At 43.0% G+C, this 23,236-nt stretch overlaps 1 protein-coding gene across 1 annotated transcript in view; it reads right to left on the bottom strand.

Moving 5' to 3' along the window:
- Positions 1-387: 387 nt before the first annotated feature.
- Positions 388-23,236, bottom strand: part of IQCK (IQ motif containing K) — a gene marked incomplete at both ends in the record, with an annotated part of 38,086 nt that continues 15,237 nt past the window's right edge. The window contains 3 exons of the mRNA XM_080353991.1: positions 388-434; positions 14,760-14,871; positions 21,279-21,363. Of these exons, the coding sequence (XP_080210117.1) occupies positions 388-434; positions 14,760-14,871; positions 21,279-21,363 (244 nt within the window). The remainder of the gene's footprint in view (positions 435-14,759; positions 14,872-21,278; positions 21,364-23,236) is intronic.

Below are 23,236 nucleotides of genomic sequence, written 5' to 3'. Positions count from 1 at the left end.
CCGGGATTTGTGTCACAGCTCCGCACACGTCGCTGAGGATACTCCGGTTTATACTAATGAAGATTTTTTGCCTCAGGTGTAACGCTTGCATACATGTGTGTTTAGCCCCATTTATTTCCTCTGGAGTTTTGTCCCCGTCAGAAGAGCTTGCAAGGGAGCAGTCAGGAGCACACGTTAAACACAGACTCAAAAATTTTGGCTAGATGTGCACAATTCCATCTGTTCTAACAGAATTGTGCTCACTTACCCGGGACCGCGTTTTGTCTGGGCACGCTGGGTCCTTTGATTTACAACATCTCACACGTAAAACTGTTTCTAAATCAGTGCTACAAAGTTCAGTCCATGAGCGGTGTTTTGTGGGAGGGGTGAGAGTTAAAACCAAGATGCTCAGTGATTTTCTTCATGTTCTTCTGAGTCTTCCAATTTGCTTCCCACTGCAAACATACAAGATGAGACATGAAGTACTTCACTTTCCAAAGCATCCACCTAGACAAAGAAAAGCAAACATCCATACTTCCACAGCAAATGCGCTGTCGTTCAATAAATCAATAAACAGAAATCCCCACCCAACCCAAAAGATCTATTTCTTCTATGTGTGGTATTTTTGGGGGGAGTTTTGCTGAGTTGTTTGCTAGTAAGAAGTTATTGGATTGCTCAAAAAACAATGAAAGCAGCTCTTTGAGCTCTTTCCTTTGAAGAATTCTCACTGAAAGAAGTCATACACTTCACCTAGCATAGAAATGTATTTGCGTCATTTAGGACAACGAGCAAGGTCAATGAAGAATAGTTTTTCTATGTCTCGGTGGAAAGAGGAATGTTATCCATGTGATTGCAAAGGGTCTGCCAAACGGGAAAAATCAGTCGAGCAAAGAGCACAGGGTTGCTTGCTGGAGTAAACAATCCTAAGCGAACAAAAGCTCTACATAAAAGTCAATGTCCCACCCCCAGCGAAAGCTGTTTGCAAAGCTCTGTATTCTTTCAGCGTGCTGCCATACAGATTAAGCTAATGTTTTTCTTCTGCTGATACAACAGCCTGGTTCCTCAGTCTGCTGCTGTGATTTCAGCGGTTAGATTCTGTTCTTAATATTTTAATGTTCTACAAAATGCCTCTTAACTTAGCAAAATCTGTCTTTCTACTCCTTATGCTTCAGAAGGTGTTTCGGTGTGGCACACTTTTAACATCAAGCAAGTTTGTTGGGAGATTTATATATAAGAGTTGTGCTAGAGGCAAAGAAGGCCAGATGAGCCCCCCCCCCAAATCCCCTGTTGTACCTGCAGTTTCAGGAGAGCTTAGTTACCCTTCCACGGCATGCAACTGAAAACCAGCAAACAAAATCCTTTGGGTACGCAACCGGAACACCGGGCAGCAAAGGGCCCATGTGCTTGTTTAAGGTGCACGATGTGCTACCAACCTGGAAGATCTCAGCTCTTAGAAAACATGCAGGAAACTGAGGTATGATCCGAAACAGAGAAGAGCTTAGAAACCCAAAATATGACCGCGCGGGCAGGGTATGCCCCATCTTTTACAACAGTCAAGGCACAAGACGCTTCTGTTTTTTATAGGGCTGTATGGCTGGTAAGGATTAAAATCGCAGTGGATGAACTATTGCATGTGACTGAATGTCCCATATACAAAAGACCAACTACTGTGTTGGAATTTTACCGAATATTTCTTGATGTGATGGGGCTGGCCTTTGCAAATATTTCATAAAAATTGCAACGAGCTCCAAAGCCGCAGGGCTCACACACGCTGGTTCCTATTGAAACAAGTGGGTGTTTTAGGGGGCTGCTAGCAGTGCTTCTGCTCAGGAGCATCCATGTCTCATCAAAACCTGTGTTACTTAAGCATAAAGATTTCAAATCACATCACACGAGCCAGGAAGCACAGGTTGTCAGCACGAATCTGGATTTCAGGCAGTGATTTCGATAGCTTTTGACGTATGGTTGCTTCCTATGCAGACAGAAAAGATGTCCTTGGGATTCAAATAAGCTGGAAAGATGGGAAAAGAAGCTGCTTGGCTAAGGCTTTTCATGAGAAATTTCCCTTAGAAAAATGTATTTTCAGGCTGTGACACCTCAAGTTGAACTAACTAGCTTAAAATGTTTTGAAATGCCAGAGGAAGGTGTTTAGTATTAGCATAGTGCCCGTGAAGTTTAGAACAACCGATACTAGCCAGTATTATCCAGGCTGTTTCTTTCAGACAACACATACCTAAAACTGCCAATACAAACCACCAGCTTTCACCCAGGCCACTCATACGCTGGATTTTCACCACTTCAGTCATAGACGTTCTATCATTTGTTCAACAGAGCAAGAGAAAGACCCATTTCTATTGTATCATATGGGTCGGGGATGGAGGGATGGAGAGCAGGCCTGTTGGGAGGTTGGACATGACCCAGTGGTGCCCTGGGCTGCATCCCCACAGCGTGGGCAGCAGGTTTGGGGGGATCCTGCCCCTGTGCCCTGCTCTGGTGAGACCCCCTGCAGTGCTGGGCCAGCTCTGGGTCCTCAGCACAGGACACACATGGACCTGCTGGAGAGGGGCCAGAGGAGCCCCAGGAATGACCCGAGGCTGGAACAGCTCTGCTGGGGACAGGCTGAGAGAGCTGGGGTGTTCAGCTGCAGAAGAGAAGCTCTGGGAGACCTTAGTGCACCTTTCTGGACTTAAAAGGGGCCGATAAGAAGGATGGGGACAGACTTTTGAGCAGGGCCTGTTGTGACAGGACAAGGGGTGATGGTTTTAAACTAAAGGAGGAGATTCAGGCCGGACATGAGGAAGAAATTGTTGGCCCTGAGGGCGGTGAGAGCCTGGCCCAGGTTGGCCAGAGAGGTGGTGGATGAACCATCCCTGGAGACATCCCAGGCCAGGCTGGACGGGGCTCTGAGCAACCTGAGCTGGTGCAGATGTCCCTGTCATGGCAGGGGGGCACTGAGGGAGCTGAGGGGGGCCCTTCAACACAAACCATCTGTGATTCTATTTTCAGTTTCATTTTTCAAAAGTAAAGTTGAGCTTGAGCAGCGCAGCTCTCATTTTATCCACCTCTTTCCCTTGTCACTATGCACAGTTACGCTGGCAGGTTCCTACCGCTGCAGACCTGTGGTTGTGCTGTGATGGAGCCCATCTCTTGTACTTTACTCCCGCATGCCAGGGAAAGGTGCAGGGACATAACCGGGCAGGACAAACTGCCCGAGGACGCCCGTCCTGCAGCGGTGATTGCAGCGCCAGGACACACGCCCGCACAGGAGCCTGTAAACGCCTTCACTCCCAAGATGTGTGTGCAACAGAACGTGTGAACACGGTCCACAGAGAATACATAATCACTGATTTGAAGAGGTGAGATGTAAGATTTAAATAGAACGAACACAACCATGAATATTGCAAGCAGGATCACAGTCTTTCGTACAGTTTTAAAACATCGGCTCCTGTTTTTAGTCCTAAGATACAGAGCGAGGCCTTGATGTTATGGTGTTCATGTTATGATGGTGTCGTTTTAAAAAAAACCCAAAATCTCACATCTTACTTATTTCTGGTATTATGGATTCTGTCTATATAGGTCATATGGTTTCTACTGTCAGGACAGTTGAATCTGTTAGCACTATGTTTTAGTTTCATTACTCTTTTAATACAGAGCAAACCTGATTAAACTATGCTTTAGTCACACTCGTGTTCTAAATCAGAGGGCACCAACCACCACTTCAATAACAAGCGCAAGTGGAGACTGATTAATATCCTTGGAAGCGAGGTGGGGGCTGCTCTGAAGAGGTGAGCACAACTGTTAATGCCTATTTTTGACTTGCTACTCCCAGCTAGAATAAAGTTATCCATTAGTTTGTCTGCCACGTTCCTTGGAAATGCAGCTCATTTGACATAGTTTATCACGTATGTCTTGCAATGCTGAGGCACAGATGATGGCTGAAAGAAGCTCTGGCTTGGAATGCATTTGGATTTGCTATTTCAGTCAGCTCCTGGGAGTGGAATCATCAAAAATCTGCAAAATTCCTGTTAGACAACTGAGGACTGGCCTTTGTCCTATTCAGTTATGCATTAATTTCAAACATCTTTACCATCTATTTTGGATAACAGAGGCAATTTTCCCTCATCGTAAAGCACTAATACAGGAGCAGGACTGACATTCCAATTCGAGACTCGGTGGTTTCAGCAGAGCGGTGAACAAACCGTGACCTACTTTATACACTAGTGTGCAATGCAACGGGTCTGCGACAGGCGCTTATGAAAGGTTTATACCCCTGCACTCCCCACTGTGTTTATATCATAAGAACTATGACAATTACGTTTAGTAATTTAAACAGTTGAAAACAGTAATGAAAAATACCATAGACTCAGACTGCAAGATGAAAATCCATTAAAGAAAATCTATTGGAATAACTTATTAGGCTTAGAGTACTATATATATATTTAGTAAGAGTTTCACTCCAGCCTCCCAATGAAATGCCAAAGAAGCCTGAGCGGGAAACTGGAGCCACCAGCAATGTCTCTGAAATAAGAGCTGACTTTTAAAGAGACAGTTCTGTATGAAGTGTGTATAATTTTAGCCTCTTGCTATTGGAAGTCAGCATGTAGGCAAGTATTAGCGAAACCTGTCACTTCAGGAGATCTTCAGGCACTGGCCATAGGAAAATGATTTATTAAAAGAAGATCTGTTAAACAACCGAACAATAAACGGGACGTTATGTCCACAGACGTGTCCGCATGGAACGGTCAGAGGGGCACTCATCAGAAAACACTTCTGCAAAATGGATATAGAAATGTGATGGGACAAACGTTATTCTTCAAAGCAGCAATGGAGTTGGTGAAATGCTCGGTCTTCCCTCCACGACTTTAGAGAGCAAACAGTTTCAGGGTATTTTTTAATTCATTTAGGATTAGATTAGAGAAGCAAGATCTGACAGATAGGAGACACCCGAACAGCAACGTGCAGTTACAGAGATGGGAAAAAAGGGCTGAATGATCGTCAGCAGAATTAGTTTGTGCAATGCACCGTGCATTCCGTAGAGTCTGGCAGAAAGATTAAGAATTCCTTTGGATACATGTGGAGAGCATTTTTACAGTTCAAGGTGTACAAAGAGATATTGGAAGGCACAAGCCCTAGACAAGATGAACTGACATGAACAGCTGAGTTTAGGAGAGAACAGACGACACAGAATTAGATACACTGGAGACTATATTGCTGCTGATTATCCAAGGGTCCTCCAGATCACTCAGTGATCTGAGATTCATGAAGAGACACCCACAGAAACACAAGGCCCTAGACTGAGAGCAAATCCAGCATCTGATTAATGCATGTAAATAGTCAAGACAGAAAAAGAGAATGGTGAAAATAGAAAGCACTGACCAGAAATGGGTGAAATAATTCTGGAGCGCCAGGAAAAGTTCCCAGCAAAAAACATTTGGGGATTTAGAGGCAGAAGCCAACATGGGCAGAAACCCAGAACGCCAGATCTCCTTCATGACAACTACGTCTACACCCACCAGCCCCTCTCATTTCTGAAATGTTTCCTGCTTGCAAAATAGGATCGGTTTTGTAAAGCCACCAATGATATAAACCTTTACACAGACTAAAACAAATGAGCAGTTGAAAAGCAAAGGCAGTTCCATGGAAAAAGACGCCCAAGGAGTTGGAACTGGGACGAGCGGCCCCTGTGTTCTGCAATGTCACCCACCTCTTCACTGATCTCCGAATCATCATTCCAGACTAACAGTTCATGGTCTTTCTTTCCCTCCACCCCCAGCTTTGTTTTTTAAATCCAGTCTAGTTTTGCTGCAGGACGATTTGGAGCTTTGACTTTTTAACTGGTGTTAGTCTTTCCTCCAGGCTTTTCATGCATCTCACAGTTATAAAGAGAAATCTGGGATTGTGCATCTAAATGACTAACAAAAAACACCAACAGAATTTTCCAGAAAGATGCTCCCATTTTTTCCCACTGTTACCTTGAAAGAGGTTAAAAGAACTAAAAATAATAAGGCAAAACTCAGGAAGAATTTCTCCTCTCCTTTAAAGCAGAAAAACAAGCACAAAAGTTTCATGTTCATACAGTCACAGGAAAAACCAACAAACTGCAATTGTCTTGTTTCCATTACAAATCGTTATTAAAAACTGGGAGTGATGGGTAAAAGTGCAGCTTTGGTGCTGGAGGGTGAGTCCAGGTCCCTGTGTACACAGCTCAGAAGATCATGTCTTTTGTAGCTTATCCAAAATATCATCTTTCCTTTTTATTAATGTTTTCTTTTTCCCCAAACATTCCCCCCATAGCTTCAGAAATTAAACGCTACTGTCATCTTTAGACCTTTTCAAAGACGTCGGGGTCTGGGGTGTGGAGCAATAAAGCGGCATCAGCATCATGAGTCTTATGACTTTTAGTGCCACATTCTCAGCTGTTCGTGCCAAGATTAAACCTTCGGAAGCATCTCAAGCATCTTGAATGAGGCTTGATGAAAAGCACCGCATACCCGGCTATCGGCACTGCTCTCTGCTTGGGTTTTCCTTTTTTATAACAAAAAAGGTCTGTAATGTAAGCGAAGCCATATAAATGTGCTTTTAAATCAAAAGCCGTCGCATAGATAAACCCATTTTAAACCATTTTCACTGCAGTACTTTTGTCTTCAGAAAGATACAACCCACTACCTGTAAATACAGTAATGTCTAAATCAAAAAGCTGAGTCTAATTCCTTTAATTGTAGTGTCCTACTGACAGCAGGTGGCCTTCCACTTTAAACCTGCTTATATAGTTTGAAACAAAATCATTTGAGGAAATACCTTCAACATGTCAGATCTCAACATACATGTGTGTATATATAGGTTATTTAATATAACATATACATTCAAAGTGTAAAACCATGGAATCTGGGGAGGTGACCACTTACAAGAGCTTTATAATGACATTAATTGAAAAAATTAGAGATACAGTAAAAGACTAAATTAGGAACAAATCATTTTGTTAAAATCTTCCTAAAACGTGACTACTTTTCACCCACCCTTTCAAACCCAAACAAGCAAACTCTTGAATAAAACTGATGAACTCCTTACAGTTTAGAGCTGAATTTTCCTGAATAAACCACAGAGGTGCAGTCTTTAAGAAATCCATTTGCTATTCAGACTACGGCCAACATTATTACCTACATTACATTTAAAATAGATTTTTAAAGCCTCGTGTAAGACGTCCCATTTATATATACCCCGTTTTCAGTATTTTCCTTGGGAAACTACTCAAGCCTGCAAACAAGGATGCGTCTGTAACTTCCTTTCTGGCCCCATTGATAAGGATCCATTAGAGCACATGACTATACTCATGTGTTTGTTCGTTCATGGAGTGAATTCCAAGTAATTTCAGCATGTGGTCGTTTTGTTTTCTGGGAACTGAACTGAACATTTTTCCTTTCCTCAATTCACTCTGCTTTGATCTGATCTGATTGTTCGCTTCGATACGATTACATACAGCCGTCTTTCAAATGTACGCAGGCTGGACTGCCCCTGTTCAGCATACTGAGCTTTCACATCCTTCCTCATAATTCAGGTGGAGCCACATCCCAGAGCGACCGGCTGCATTTTCCTGCTTCTTGACAGTTCGCATCTGCTCCTGCTCGAGCGCTCCTCAAACACACGGCCTGTTCTCCCCTTATCTGCTGCCTCATCCATATTAGCGAGGATATCGCAGTGACAGAACGCTGAGCTCTTCAGCACGTTCCCCATTGCATCTTCCCAAGGGAAAATAGTCTATGAAAGAAGTGTTTTTAAAATCTCTCCGTATAGGTAGGAACTGCCAAAGGAGAAACACAGCTTGAAAACTGAACGGAATGTAAGGGAATATTCCCCGCTGTATCTGGAAATCATCCCCCACCTGCTCTGAAGATTATTGTCTGTCTCCATTTGCTTTAACTGGATTTTCCAGGCACCCTGTACATTCACTGTTGCTGAAGTACTTTGCAGAGCCCATGCTACGGGTGATCTGTAAGAACTTCTAGCTAATAGGGTGACAATTTTTTTCGCCATAAACCCAGGAATATCCATTTCTTTTCCTATGTTCCCTAAGAACAATGCCTTTTCAAAATTAAATTTTATGCAAGCAAGAAGAAAACAAATCCCTTAGGAAATAAAAGAGCTGCAAGTACTAGACTGTATACAGAACCAATTGTCTTTCCAGCACTGAAATCACTGTAACAGACAAAGTTTTGTTCATGTAAGCTACCAGTGAAGATTTAGGTATTTTCATTAAAAAGGTCAGCTATTCAAATTCCTTTCATTGTAGGACATACACTTTTCCATTTCCAGTGGCGTGTCATCAGTACTGCACCTACATAACGCACCGCTCAGCATCACGAAGAGCTGGGGTTTGGTCACTGCATGGAGCCACAGATCGAATTAACCAGGTCATTAACCAAAAAGCAAAGGCCTGTTTCACAAAAATATAACTGGAGCTACATGGGGTACCAGCTAGAAAACAAGAATCACAGAATCCCAGAGTGTCAGGGGTTGAAGGGCCCTGGAAAGCTCATCCAGTGCAATCCCCCCATGGAGCAGGAACACCCAGATGAGGTTACACAGGAAGGTGTCCAGGCGGGTTGGAATGTCTGCACAGAAGGAGACTCCACAGCCCCCTGGGCAGCCTGGGCCAGGCTCTGCCACCCTCACCCCAACAAGTTTCTTCTCATCTTTCAGTGGAATCTCCTGTGTTCCAGTTTGCACCCATTGCCCCTTGTCCTGTCACTAGTTGTCACCAGAAGAGCCTGGCTCCATCCTCCTGACACTGCCCCTTTCCATATTGATCCCCAGGAATGAGTCACCCCTCAGTCTCCATCACACAGCCCACTGTGGTCACAGCACCACTCCATGCTCCTGCCACCTTTGTCAAGGTGAGGAAATGACGATGCTGCTGGTGGGTTGGTGGTTGACTGATGGAAACACTTTTCCCCTTAATAAAAGCATATTTTCAGAGCATATTTTCAAAGTTAACTACTAATAAAAGTAATGCAACAGAGCTGAGATATAGTCCAGCTAGTCTATGAAGTCATCCTGCAATTTCCTTGATGATTCTGTGTTCTGTCCTACATGTTCCTGGCAGCTAACACTAAAAACTGCTTCAGCAGGACATTAATAATAGAATTATTTAGGTTGGAAAGACCCTCAGGATCATCGAGTCCAACCACAACCCACCCCAGCACTGGCCCATGTCCTGAGAACCTCATGTCCGTCTGTCCAACCCTCCAGGGATGGTGACTCCAGCACTGCCCTGGGCAGCCTGTTCCAATGCCCCACAGCCCTTTGGGGAAGAAATTGTTCCCAGATCCAACCTCAACCTCCCCTGGCGCAACTTGAGGCCGTTTCTTCTGCTCCTGGCGCTTGTTCCTGGGGAGCAGAGCCCGACCCCCCTGGCTCCAAGCTCCTTTCAGGCAGTTCAGAGATCAGAAGGTCTCCCCTCAGCTCCTGTTCTCCAGCTGAACCCCCCAGGTCCCTCAGCCGCTCCATCACACTTGTGCTCCAGCCCCTCACCAGCTCCGTTCCCTTCTCTCCACTCGCATTAATGAAAATTAGAACATCGCTATTTGTTTCAATAATAATGAACACATTTCGACATGCTTTCTGAAACCAGAAAAATAAATCAAGAATGCTTTTGGATCGTTAATTACAATCAGTTTACATTTCTAACTTCCTCTCAATACCCTTTTTAAATATCACACTGGTCAAGATTATACAAACGTAATTATACAAACATTCATAAAATTACACAGCGTTGCCTAAAACATCCCCCCGTGCAGGACAGCACACGCAGCATTGTGCTGCAAGCCACAACAAAGCCGAACCTGCCGGTCAGCTCGCAGTAAGCCAGACTTTGGCTGATCTTTTCAGGGCTGGAATGCTGATCTTTCTAGTAGTGTCAACAGAATCGCATTACTGCTCGAGTCAGCATTTCCTAAGAGCTATTTCGCAGCTCACCATTCATCCCCTACGCTGTTTACAGCATCTAATAAACAGGGTTAGAGTCATATACAGATTCAAGAGATCTGTCATTGTTATTCTTAACTTTGCAATAAGTTGCTGTATCTATTTAAAAATGTCTTCTTTTTCTTTTGATCATGAATCTCAAGGCTTTATTTGTGACATCTGAGTTTTTAGTAACAATAAATGCTTTGTCCTGCTTGCTGTGAAGAGCTCAGTGGTTTAATTAAGGGGGATTAATAGAATGAACTGAATTAATTAATTCAGTCAAACCAAATGCACAGAAAGGAAAGGTTAAGAAGCAGTTGCATTATACTATTCATTATTATGTGTGTGCTCACAAAATCCACTTCAGCGCAAAGTCAGCTGGGTTAGACTGAATCACTGGTAAAAGCAGTTTGTTGACTTCACAATGAAATCGTGTTTAACAACATTAATAAACAGCAGAATAACAACAGCATAAACAAGAGCAGCTGGAGCACTGACAAAATTAATTATGGCATCAAGATGAGATCGATAATGAAACCCCTGGACAGCGATTGTGTGAGCAGTGCAGCTGCTGCAGGAGCCATCTGCCTGTTTGATGGAGGGGTGCTCCTCAACTAACGCAGCGGAGCTCAGTTCAGGAACGACAGAAACAATGGGATAATATCAAAAGCTAATGTGATACAAGCAAGACCAACTTGCAAACTTGGAAAAAGGGCCATTTTACACCGTTCTTTGAAGCGGGGAAACAGCTGTGTGTCCAAGAGACCTCAAATAATGGATCTGATGAGAGGAAATCTCTATGAGAGGGATTTGGTTTTCATTTTGAAACAATTGGCAAAGGCGGCAAAGGAAATCTTATAGCTACATTTACTCTCCAAAACAATATAAATACAGTTGATAGAAAATAAAAATTCTCCAGAGACAGGAGTTTTTTGAATGAATTCAGCTGCCAAATAACACAGTTCACTCCACCCATGGCTCCTGCTTTCCTTAGTTTTGAAACCATTCTGAAAATACACTTGTAATTTTCACCTTAGGGGTCTTACATGCATGAATACTGTAAACTACGATAATCATATAATCATCTGATATCAGACACATCCTTTTTCACAGTCGTAGGTTGTAAATCTATAAGCTTATTTCTTAGAAATAAGCGGGAAACGTATGTATTTGTAACTCTTCACAGAATCACAGAATGGACTGGGTTGGAAAAGGCCTCAGAGCTCATCCAGTCCAACCCTTGGTCCAACTCCAGTCCATTCACTAGATCAGGGCACTAAGTGCCATGGCCAATCTCAGTTTCAAAACCTCCAGGGCCGGCGAGTCCAGCACCTCCCTGGGCAGCCATTCCAATGCCTGACCACTCTCTGCACAGAATTGCTTTCTAATCGCCAGCCTCAATTTCTCCTGGCAGAGTTGAAGCCCATGGCCCCTTGTCCTATTGCTGATGCCTGGGAGAAGAGCCCAATCCCCACCTGGCTAGAACTGCCCTTCAGGTAGTTCTTATCTTACTGGTATCGTGGGCAATGGAACATGTGAGAAAACCCGCCTTGACGAGATGCTGTAAGTGCTGACGAACTGAAAACAGAGAGTCTGAAACACAAACATTAGACTGCAATAATTTAAAACGAATTAGCAAGCCTGCTAGCTCGGCTTCCAGCATCACATTCAGGAATGCAACGTTTCAACAGTTAACACTGACAGAATTAAACACGTGTTGCCAACAGAAGAATTTGGCTTTTGATTTTTAAATTTATGATGAGATTAATTTGATCATAGTAAATTTGAATCCACTATTTTCAGATCTTCAACACCAGATCTGTTGATGTGTTCTTTTATAAAAGAGGAAGCCTACATTTTTTTGCAAAGTAAATTCCTAGTAAACCATAGTAAATAGGCTATGAAATCCCACAAAGACTTGAAGAAAACCTTGTTTGCTCTGCTAAAGTTTTTTAATGTATCAGTCAGGTCTGCTGGAAGACACCTTAAGCCTCATGGATTGTATTTCTAATCATTTTTGTACACTGTTACTAGTTACGACTTTGTTTAATCTTCTAGCTCTAAGCTACTAAAGCCAAGAATTCTGTTTCCCTTACTTCATACAAACACCCCATATATATACATACACATATAAATGCAGTTTTTCCCTGTTGTGATATATGGTTTTGCTCCTCAGAATGAAGTCTTTTCAGCTACAAAATATCCCTTAGGCAACTGCATGGGTTGGTAAATAAAATCTGAGCTTTTGAGGATTAAAATTGCAATATAAATATGAATAAATGCTTGGAAAATCTATGCAAAGCTTGTAACAAATTGCTCTCACCACTTCACTGTTTCAATGGATCTAAATAGCTACTCAAAGAAATCTATTGCTATTTGTATTAGTATCAGTACTGGGATCAATGCAGATTCCTCCTTATGACAAGAACTCTTAACACTGGGAACACTGGAACAATGTCAAGTATTTTTAAGTGTACACAGACAACCAACTAATTCTGCAAATGGAACTGGAAAAGTAGATTTATGCACTGGATATTTTCTAACGAACTCAGGGTACGTTACACATATAGTATAAATCTTGCAATGTTACAACGGCAGCAGATTTGACTGGACATGTTCTATTAAACAGCACAATGCAGCTGAAGCCAGCCGGCGAGAGCTTCATTCCAGCTCATGTATGTTCCCTACAGATCACGAAGAGTGGCTGTTGGGCACAAAAAGCACCTCCAACAGGAAAATGCTTTTCCTTGCACTTGCAAACATACAAACCACAAAATTATGCAGTAGCTGCTGGTGCAGTCACCATCTCTCGTCACAGGGAAAGCAGCAAAACAAGATGGAGCTGGAGGAGCGGCGGGAGATTTCCACACAGCTGGTGTCCCAGAGTGCATTTAAATATTGTTCCACTACACACAACAGAGGAAAAAATGTGTACAACAGCACCATGTATTGTGGTATTAAAAGATTCATACTATAGCTACTGAACCCTGCGTTCATTAGAAAACAGCCAGTGGAAATACCTACTTATCCCCTTGTGACTGCAGAATTAGTTGGTGTCAATCACTAAAATTGATGCAAGAGCTATAAAGCAGGAACAACCTTTCTGGCAGCTTCTAGCTAGACCCAACTGACCGCATGGAACTGCACCCGGACTGCAAACCCTGACTGCTCTTACATCGCTCAGGGCAGAGATCGGCCACCGAGAACACACCTGTGACAGCGCTGCGGGACTGAAGGACCACAGGAGGATGGTGACCGGTACAAGGTAATTTTTCACAGAATCCCAGAGTGTCAGGGGTTGAAGGGCCCTGGAAAGCTCATCCAGTGCAATCCCCCCATGGAGCAGGAACACCCAGATGAGGTTACACAGGAAGGTGTCCAGGCGGGTTGGAATGTCTGCACAGAAGGAGACTCCACAACCCCCTGGGCAGCCTGGGCCAGGCTCTGACACCCTCACCCCCAACAAGTTTCTTGTCATCTTTCAGTGGAACCTCCTGTGTTCCAATTTGCACCCATTGCCCCTTGTCCTGTCACTGGTTGTCACCAGCAGAGCCTGGCTCCATCCTCCTGACACTCACCCTTTCCATATTGATCCCCAGGAATGAGTCCCCCCTCAGTGTCCTCTTGTCCAGCTCCAGAGCCCCAGCTCCCTCAGCCTTTCCTCACACGGGAGATGCTCCACTCCCTGCAGCATCTTGGTGGCTGCGCTGGACTCTCTCCAGCAGTTCCCTGTCCTGCTGGAACTGAGGGGCCACAGCTGGACACAAGATTCCAGGTGTGGTCTCCCCAGGGCAGAGCAGAGGGGCAGGAGAACCTCTCTGACCTACTGACCACCCCCTTCTAACCCACCCCAGGTCCCATTGGCTTCCTGGCCACAAGGGCCCAGTGCTGGCTCATGGTCACCCTGCTGTCCCCAGGATCCCCAGGTCCCTTTCCCCTACACTGCTCTCCAACAGGTCGTTCCCCAACTTATCCTGGAACCTGGGGTTGTTCCTGCCAGATTTTTAATTTTTAAAAAAATAATTTTTCCTCTCTCTAACACATGAACAGCACAGCTGGACAGCTGTTTCCAGCCCCATCCCCAGCCTGCAGGTCACATCCCAGTCCGTCACGGCCACATCCAGCCCACAGAGGCTGTTCCAACGCAGATGGGTTGAGGAGCAGGTCAATCCTCTCCCATCAGCAGAGCAAGCGGCCGGGCAAATAATCCTAATTACACCCTCGTGCCTGAGCAATTGAATGATAACTCTGCCCCTGTCAGTAAAGCCTTGTCCACAAGCAGGGCAAAAAGGAAACATGTTACAGTGTCAATTCTTAAAGCAATGTGGCCTCATTTCCCCTGGCAATTATACAAGGTTGTTTGCATTTCCTTTCGTTGTTTTTTTTAAGAACTGTACAGGCCAACTTCTGCTATAACCAACTACATGAAAATGCCAGTAGAACTTTTACCAAATAGAGATTCCGCAGTGCAGAAATACTGTACAACAACCCGCCTGGTAAAAATCAGTATTTACATGCATAGCCAGTAGAGGTCTGATCCTGCCCTAGGAAACACAGTGCCCACATGCTGTCAGAGTCCTCTGAAATTAAGGAGCTTTGGCCCTGTATTGACTTTTTAATTGCCATGTTCAGCTATACAGGCAAATAACTTAAAGTAGTGACTGGAAAGAAACAGCCAGGCATTTCCATACATTGCCTTCTCACTCGTGATTCATGTCTTACTGTGTGTCCTATATCTTAATACAACTTGGAATACAAAAATTAAACACTTAATGGAAAAATAAAAACCATTAAAATAGATCATTTAATTCACGTACCTTTGGCTTCCTGCTTAGCCCAGAATTCTTTCACTCTTTTATTAATGTTTCTTTCCTCTCTCAACTGCTTTTGCCACTGACGTAGCTCTTGTATTTCACTATCACAGCGGACCTGGGAAAGGGAAAGCAGAAAATGCAGCTGAAATTATATATGTTCACGTTACCCAGGACGATGAGACAATTTGTTTCATGGGGCTGTGGCTGGGCAAATACATGACATCCATCCTTTTTGCAGGGCCTGGTATAAAAGTACAATCCCAGAGGTTTACAGTTTTCAACTTAAACAGATTTAAAACCCACATAATTGACAGACCACATTGAAAACATAAATATGCCAATTGAGGGATCATTTTGATTACCAAGGACTCCTGAGAACGTGATTGCAGTGAGATGCTTATTCTTTGAGTTAATTAAAATTTAAAGCATTATGCTGAAGGGTATTAGTGCCTTTAGAAAACCACAAGACTATAAAACCAACACAATAGCACAGCAGAGGAGCACCCAGGGTCATCCAGCAGGACATTTATTCCAGCAAACTGATTCACACCTGCTGCCGGCTGCAAACAGGCTCAGGGCAACCCCGGCCACACCATTTGCACAGCCAGGAGAGCCATTCATCTGTTATTTAAAGCAATTGGAATGCATTACACGACATCTATTCTTTGTCTGTCACCCCGATGAAGGACATAATTCTGCTTCTACATAAAATGACAACAGTCCCTCTATTTAAGTGGAATTCTTCTGTTATTGCTTTTGTACTGGTGTGGATCCTTCTGATATCAGAAAGAGCTAGCTTTGCATCAACAGCTTTTACCACTCTGCCACTTAGGCTTGTTCTAAGCAGGCTTTGATTAATTAGCAGCATGTTTTCTGCTCTATACCTCAGTGTTCCCACAATTACTGGCTCCAGTGCTGGGGGATCCAGAACTGCAGTGGGAAGGGGACATGCGGGTATTAAGCTGGGCATTGGGAAGTGATTACACTCTGGGAGTCACATTCAGATTACAGTAGAGTTATTAAAATACAGCTTTTATTTTTTTCTAAATGTTACGCATATAAAATGTCTTTATGTTTTAGGACTTAATGGCTAGTAATTCAGGCTGAGGTTGAATACATGGTGGAAACAAGCAGCAATAAGCTTGGTTTCTCCTGCCACATTTTTGCTTTCAGGAGGCCAACTATTCTGTTTTCTAGAAAATTTCTTATATTTATTTTATTCTAACATGATTTGGCACTCAGTTTGCTCTGTGATTTGAATTCAGTTAACTCTACTTCATCCCACTCTGGTTTTCTCCCACTTTCCTGAGATACATACAGACCAAGAGACTTATTTTTCCTCTAGTTAAGAAAAACAAACCGACACAACTTAAAGAAAATATAAATTATTTATCAGAAGTGTTCTTCCCACCCAGAACGTCTCCTCTGTAGCGCAGCTAAGAATGCAATACAGTAGCTGAGCTCCCACAGCACTTTCCAGTCCACTTAGGAGAAGACAACTTACTATATTTCAGATACCAGTGCACTGGTAGCACAGTAATACAATACAAGGTCACACGATCAATAAAGACAGGCAAGACTTTTACTCAGTGACTTGACATCAGACGCCTTTTAGGCCTCTAATAATATCCCATTATACTAATACAGTTCTGTATTATCTTATATAAAAGTCAGATAAAGTTCTTACAAGGTTGATATGAAATTTTAAACCTTAAAAAAAAAAAAAAAAAAAGTTAGTTTGTTACCAGTGATCTTCTTTGCAGCTATACAAAAAAATCTAAACTATACTAAACCATATTGAAGTGCTGGAGCAGGTCCAGAGAAGAGCAACAAGACTGGGGAAGGGACTTGAGCACAAGCCCTATGGGGAGAGGCTGAGGGAGCTGGGCTTGTTTAGTCTGGAGAAGAGGAGGCTCAGAGCTGAGCTCAGCACTCTCTAGAACTACCTGAAGGGCAGTTCTAGCCAGGTGGGGATTGGGCTCTTCTCCCAGGCATCAGCAATAGGACAAGGGCCATGGGCTTCAACTCTGCCAGGGGAAATTGAGGCTGGCGATTAGAAAGCAATTCTGTGCAGAGAGTGGTCAGGCATTGGAACGGCTGCCCAGGGAGGTGCTGGACTCACCGGCCCTGGAGGTTTTTAAACTGAGATTGGCCATGGCACTTAGTGCCATGATCTAGTGAATGGACTGGAGTTGGACCAAGGGTTGGACTGGATGAGCTCTGAGGGCTTTTCCAACCCCGTCCATTCTGTGATTCTGTGATTCTGTGATACTATACCATACAACACGATATCCAAAAATACAATATAATCCCAAACACAGGATAGTTTCTTTAAGCTTGCAAGAGAGAATAGAATCCATAATTCCCTATTACATGGAGTTGGCTTATTGGCACAGGAAAGGGTTAAGTGAATGCTTATGGGACCTATAAATGACAGCAGCAGAAAAGAGGCAGGAAGACAGAGAAATCACTTCCTCTAACTATAAAATCTGAGGAAAAATGAAGTGTCCATTTATAACTATGTAAGACATGTATTTTGGCCTGTGACAGGGCCACCGCAATCTCTGTACACTGAAAATGAAGACAGTGACTCTGAACAGTTAAAAGATAAAAGGCAAGTATAGTAGATTGTGTATACTCTCCCCAGATAAAAAACCAGTGACGGTATCGTGAAATACACAACAAAATACAGGGCTCTGAGGTAAAGGCATAGTCAGGTAGACACAAATACTCCAAAGTCCAACATTAAATCCAAGCGGTGAACATGAACTCCCAGAACAAAGTGATTTTTTAGGAAAGTGAAAGAAAAAGGAACATCACCTGCAGTAAAACAGGTAACGGGAGCTTGACAAAATACTAACAACGTGTTCCAAATATGCTTAACAGATTGTAATGTAGCATTGTGGAGATAATTTCTCAGCAAGTAATCTCTATTTTGTAATCAGAGTGCAGTCCTCCCACAGAAAGGAATATAAATTGGGATAGCAGAAGCACGCCACCTTGTAAGATATAAAGATTAACCTCATTCAATTCTGATTGAACTTTTGCTCAAACAATATTTATGTATAAAATAGCACTGAATATTTACATATTCCTGTCCAATTTAAATGCCATGATATTACAAGATTAAGTCAAAATAAACTACTATTATGCTAGGTGAGAAGACACGGCACAACAGCAGAAGGATAACACGCAAGCTTTGACCAGAGATAGAGAAAATGGTATTAATGAAAAATCCCTTCAGTCTAGACTAGTTATGCAAATTGTAAAGATTAAAAAGACCCCATAAAACAAATGGCACCGAGCACAGATTCTGCAGTAGAGGGGTGACGGAATAGATTTTCTTTTATTGGAAAAGTGCCTGGAGCATTTTTCATCAGGTACTGAATACCATCTCGGCCCACAACAGATTTTCAGAGTACTGATCAACGTCTTTGTCACAGAATCCCAGAGTGTCAGGGATTGAAGGGCCCTGGAAAGCTCATCCAGTGCAATCCCCCCATGGAGCAGGAACACCCAGATGAGGTTACACAGGAAGGTGTCCAGGCGGGTTGGAATGTCTGCACAGAAGGAGACTCCACAACCCCCTGGGCAGCCTGGGCCAGGCTCTGACACCCTCACCATGAAGAAGTTCCTTCTCATATTTAAGTGGAACCTCCTGTGTTCCAGTTTGCACCCATTGCCCCTTGTCCTGTCCCTGGTTGTCACCAGCAGAGCCTGGCTCCATCCTCCTGACACTGCCCCTTTCCATATTGATCCCCAGGAATGAGTCCCCCCTCAGTGTCCTCTTGTCCAGCTCCAGAGCCCCAGCTCCCTCAGCCTTTCCTCACATGGGAGATGCTCCACTCCCTCCAGCATCTTGGTGGCTGCGCTGGACTCTCTCCAGCAGTTCCCTGTCCTGCTGGAACTGAGGGGCCACAACTGGACACAAGATTCCAGGTGTGGTCTCCCCAGGGCAGAGCAGAGGGGCAGGAGAACCTCTCTGACCTACTGACCACCCCCTTCTAACCCACCCCAGGTACCATTGGCTTCCTGGCCACAAGGGCCCAGTGCTGGCTCATGGTCACCCTGCTGTCCCCAGGACCCCCAGGTCCCTTTCCCCTACACTGCTCTCCAACAGGTCATTCCCCAACTTATATGAACTTGTATGAAAAGACTGTAGGAAGCACTTTGTTGATGGCAGCCATTAACCAAAACAAGTATTTTTCTGAAATTTGCTTGAGATGAGGATGAATGTACCACTTTGATCATACTTCATTATCAAAAAGTTCTCATTATTCTGTACCTATAGCTTTTTTTTTCCCCTTTACACAAAACCCCTTACTGCCTGATCCACTTCTGCCGATTGCTGTGTGGGTTTGATATTGGCACACTCAGAAACAAGTCACGAAAAGACACGATGCTCAGTCAGTGAGTTCTATACCAGATCGACTCTGCTGCCCAGATCAATACGGATAACGAAACATCTCAGAAATGGTCAGAGTCCATAGGAGATGCGTCCAAGAAAAATAACTTGCTGTGATTTCTCACGCTCTGTATGACATTGTTTAAGAATAAAAATCTTATTTGATATTTGGGATAGTGTTGTTAAAGGCAAAACTATCCAGCCAGGATTTCTGATCTCTGATTTCTTCTGAAATACAACATTAAATCCAGAATCCTCCTGTCATCTTCCAGACCTGTGGCCTGAGATTGTGTGCTCTTTAAAGTGGAGCACACTGTTCCTGTAGCACCGTGCTATTCAATGTTATCACAATGTGTAAATGTTTATTTCAATAGTAGTGTTTAAAAGGTCCAAATTCTGTGAATTATAAAACAAGGTTTAATGAAAAAACATCAGGAAGGTGTTTAAAATACAGACATAATAATATCTTTAGAATGCAAAGCGTTCATTTATTACCACAATAAATCAGTGTTAGCTGACAGAGCTATTTATTTTAAAAGCAAATCATCTGAATTCTTTAGTCAATTTTCATACTATACTTTATCATTAACACAATGAAATCCCATTTAAGCTTCATGTTCTCCTAATTTACAAGCCTGAGGATAATGCGTTGCCCTATGTCTTAACTCTTTACTTCTGACTTTATATTATATTCTGATTTTAATTTTTCAACCGAATTTCTTTCAGCTCTAGCAAGCTAAAATATGCACCAACTAATTTTATAGTCTGAATTATTTTTGGCATCTCCTACTTTTTACAGCTACAGTTTCTCATGTCTGGGAACCAGTTTAGAAGGATAAATACTATTGTGAAAAATGTTAATACACAGAGCAAGGAAAGATAGTGCCCTTCAGAAGCTTTGGTGGGAGCACAAGATATCTGAGCAACCTTGCAGTGTTCAGCAAACAACCATTATTGGAGAACAGTTGCCTGTGCAATACGCCGCTGTAAGGACGCCCGCAGTGATACTGTCAGTGCTAATTACTGTTACTGTCAATGCCATCTCTGTTTAAAGAAAGAAAAAGAAAGGAAAACGAACAAGCAAAAAGCGTCGCAAAATTCTATCCATCGAGAAGATCATTTCAAGGTATTTCAGCATCTTTGGCTGCGCAGCACATTACAGCAGCCACTTGTATTCATGCTCATTAAAAGTAGTAAAGAACCTAACAGAGTGTCTTATACTGACTTCTATTTAAAGAACACCTGATGTACAGAGACATCTCACTGTCCATCACAATGAAATTACTGCTATATCTGGAGGCTATTTACAAGCTTAAATTTTGATAAAGGCAGTCAAGGACATTTCTTTGTCACCGCAGTCAAAGATATTTCTTTATCACCTAAATTTCGAGTCCACTTCTTTCCAAGGAGAGAAGGTGTTAGAGCCTTTCAGAGAAATATTTGACAAAATTTATTCAGGAATTTCAAAGTAATTTATTTCATACCCTAGGGTTAGCATGGCTGTTACCATCCAAAATAAGAGTATCAACCAATTTTCTTTGTATTTATTTTATGTGCCTTGCTTTTCCCCCTTAAATTGGGGATTGTGGTAGTGTTGTATTACCAGTATAGCTTGCAATGTCTGCTTGCCATTTTGTTTTCCCTTTCCTTGAATAACAGCCTTCGTGCCTCTCCTACATCTGCTGGCTCATTCTTGGTCTCAGTTTCTGCTCCTTCGTTTCTGTGTGTTTTTATTTCCTAACAGACCTCACCGATTTCCCTTGTGCATCCCCACGCTCACCCACACGTCCCTGCGTGAAGCAGAATAACACTCCGCCATTTAGCAACTCGCCAAAGATCAACTGAAACAATGAAAACTGCTCAGTGTTAATTGTACTTTTGAAAATCCAATTTCTGTGGGTTTTCTGCTGTTGAGGAAAACTGTGAGATTACATCAGTGTAAAAAAATCGCAGTCAGTAGGCATAAGGCAGAGCAACATCCAAAGCCAATGAACCGTGGAGGTTTCAGCAGCTATTTATAGTACCCCCTACTTAAAATTTATGTAAGGATTTTCCCTGGGGCTTTCACAGTCCTACAGTTTTCAACATCAAGCAAAATAATTATGGATTACTCTTACCCGATAACCTCTCCAGAAGGACTGAATTATTAGGCTTGCTTCTTCTTCTGATAGAAGGAGAGATAGAGGAATTGGTGGCCTAGGACTTAAAAGAAAAGGTTTTGTAAACAGACAGCCTATAAACATCAAATGTATTTTACAAAAAAGAGAGAGGTTGTTCAGGAGCTTGAAAGATACAATTTCTCATTGCTCTAAAGATAAAATGTGTAAAGAATATCTCCTTTCAAAATATATCCTGTCTTACGTATGCTACAATCACTTCTTTAAAACAATAACACGCACGCGGTGCATCAAGTGCAATAATCTTTCTTATTCTTCTACCCTGATTTCAGATTCCCATTATCATGGTAAGGCTTGAGGTGGTGGGTTTGGCATTTGTAAAGCAGAGGAGGTTTAGTGTGCATGCAACAATGAACAGACTTATGACATAAATGTTTATAACAGCTATTAAATCCACAGAATGTAAATGGATTTTAGTACATTAATTTATTTTACTTAAAATTAAAACGTACTGGAAAAAGTAATGACTATCCTATCTGCATAAGCATGGATCCATGTTTAGAAATGTCTAAACAAGTTATTAAAATGCTGAAATTTTACTTTTGATAGCATATACATGTTTTTTGGTGATAAAAGAAAGTACTATATATGTAAAGTCAACCATTTGAGACAAAATATAGAGTAATTTGGAAACATATTTGGTGATTCTGTTGTTACCAATTTTAATAGGAAACACTCTAACCTATAATTACAATTCAGCCATCATTAACAAAAACTCAAATCACTATATCAAATCTTGCTTCCCAGAAGCCGTTTTCTATGGATGTTGATTTATTTCTCTTGCATAATGAGCAGAAAGCATCCATTGGACAGGACAAGGCAAAATTAATTTCTTTTATAATAAATGTAATTTAAAACTAATGAGCTATAGGGGAATAGTGTTGCAGCTTATTAAAACAGCAGTTGTAGCCAGTAGACTTGGCACAGTGTTGGAGCCGCTCTCCCTGCGTGGCAAACAGATTGAGCACAGCTTGCACTTGGAACACCCCAAAATCGAGAATTTGGATGCAGCAATCATCTCCAGATACCTGAAAGCCCTGCAGGAACATTATTTATAATATTTATACTATAAAGACACATACATTGCAAAGACCATCAATTCACAAGCCATATCTTACTGGGTATGCTACAGTATACTTCTGAATGTAAAACAAACCAGTGTTTAATGAATGTATGAGATATTGAAAAAAGGTTCTTCACAGAATCCCAGAGTGTCACGGATGGGAAGGGCCCTGGAAAGCCCATCCAGTGCAATCCCCCCATGGAGCAGGAACACCCAGATGAGGTTACACAGGAAGGTGTCCAGGCGGGTTGGAATGTCTGCACAGAAGGAGACTCCACAACCCCCCTGGGCAGCCTGGGCCAGGCTCTGACACCCTCACCCCCAACAAGTTTCTTCTCAAATTTAAGTGGAACCTCTTGTGTTCCAGTTTGCACCCATTGCCCCTTGTCCTATCATTGGTTGTCACTGAGAAGAGCCTGACTCCATCCTCCTGACACTCACCCTTTATATATCTGTAAACATGAATGAGTCCCCCCTCAGTGTCCTCTTGTCCAGCTCCAGAGCCCCAGCTCCCTCAGCCTTTCCTCACACGGGAGATGCTCCACTCCCTGCAGCATCTTGGTGGCTGCGCTGGACTCTCTCCAGCAGTTCCCTGTCCTGCTGGAACTGAGGGGCCACAGCTGGACACAAGATTCCAGGTGTGGTCTCCCCAGGGCAGAGCAGAGGGGCAGGAGAACCTCTCTGACCTACTGACCACCCCCTTCTAACCCACCCCAGGTACCATTGGCTTCCTGGCCACAAGGGCCCAGTGCTGGCTCATGGTCACCCTGCTGTCCCCAGGACCTCCAGGTCCCTTTCCCCTACGCTGCTCTCTAATAGGTCATTCCCCAACTTA

The sequence above is a fragment of the Nesoenas mayeri genome (genome assembly GCF_963082525.1).
Source record: "Nesoenas mayeri genome assembly, chromosome: 15".
NCBI classification, from domain to species: Eukaryota; Metazoa; Chordata; class Aves; order Columbiformes; family Columbidae; genus Nesoenas; species Nesoenas mayeri.
Note: the sequence above shows the minus strand (reverse complement) of the source record. Positions and strands in the feature narration are given on the sequence as shown.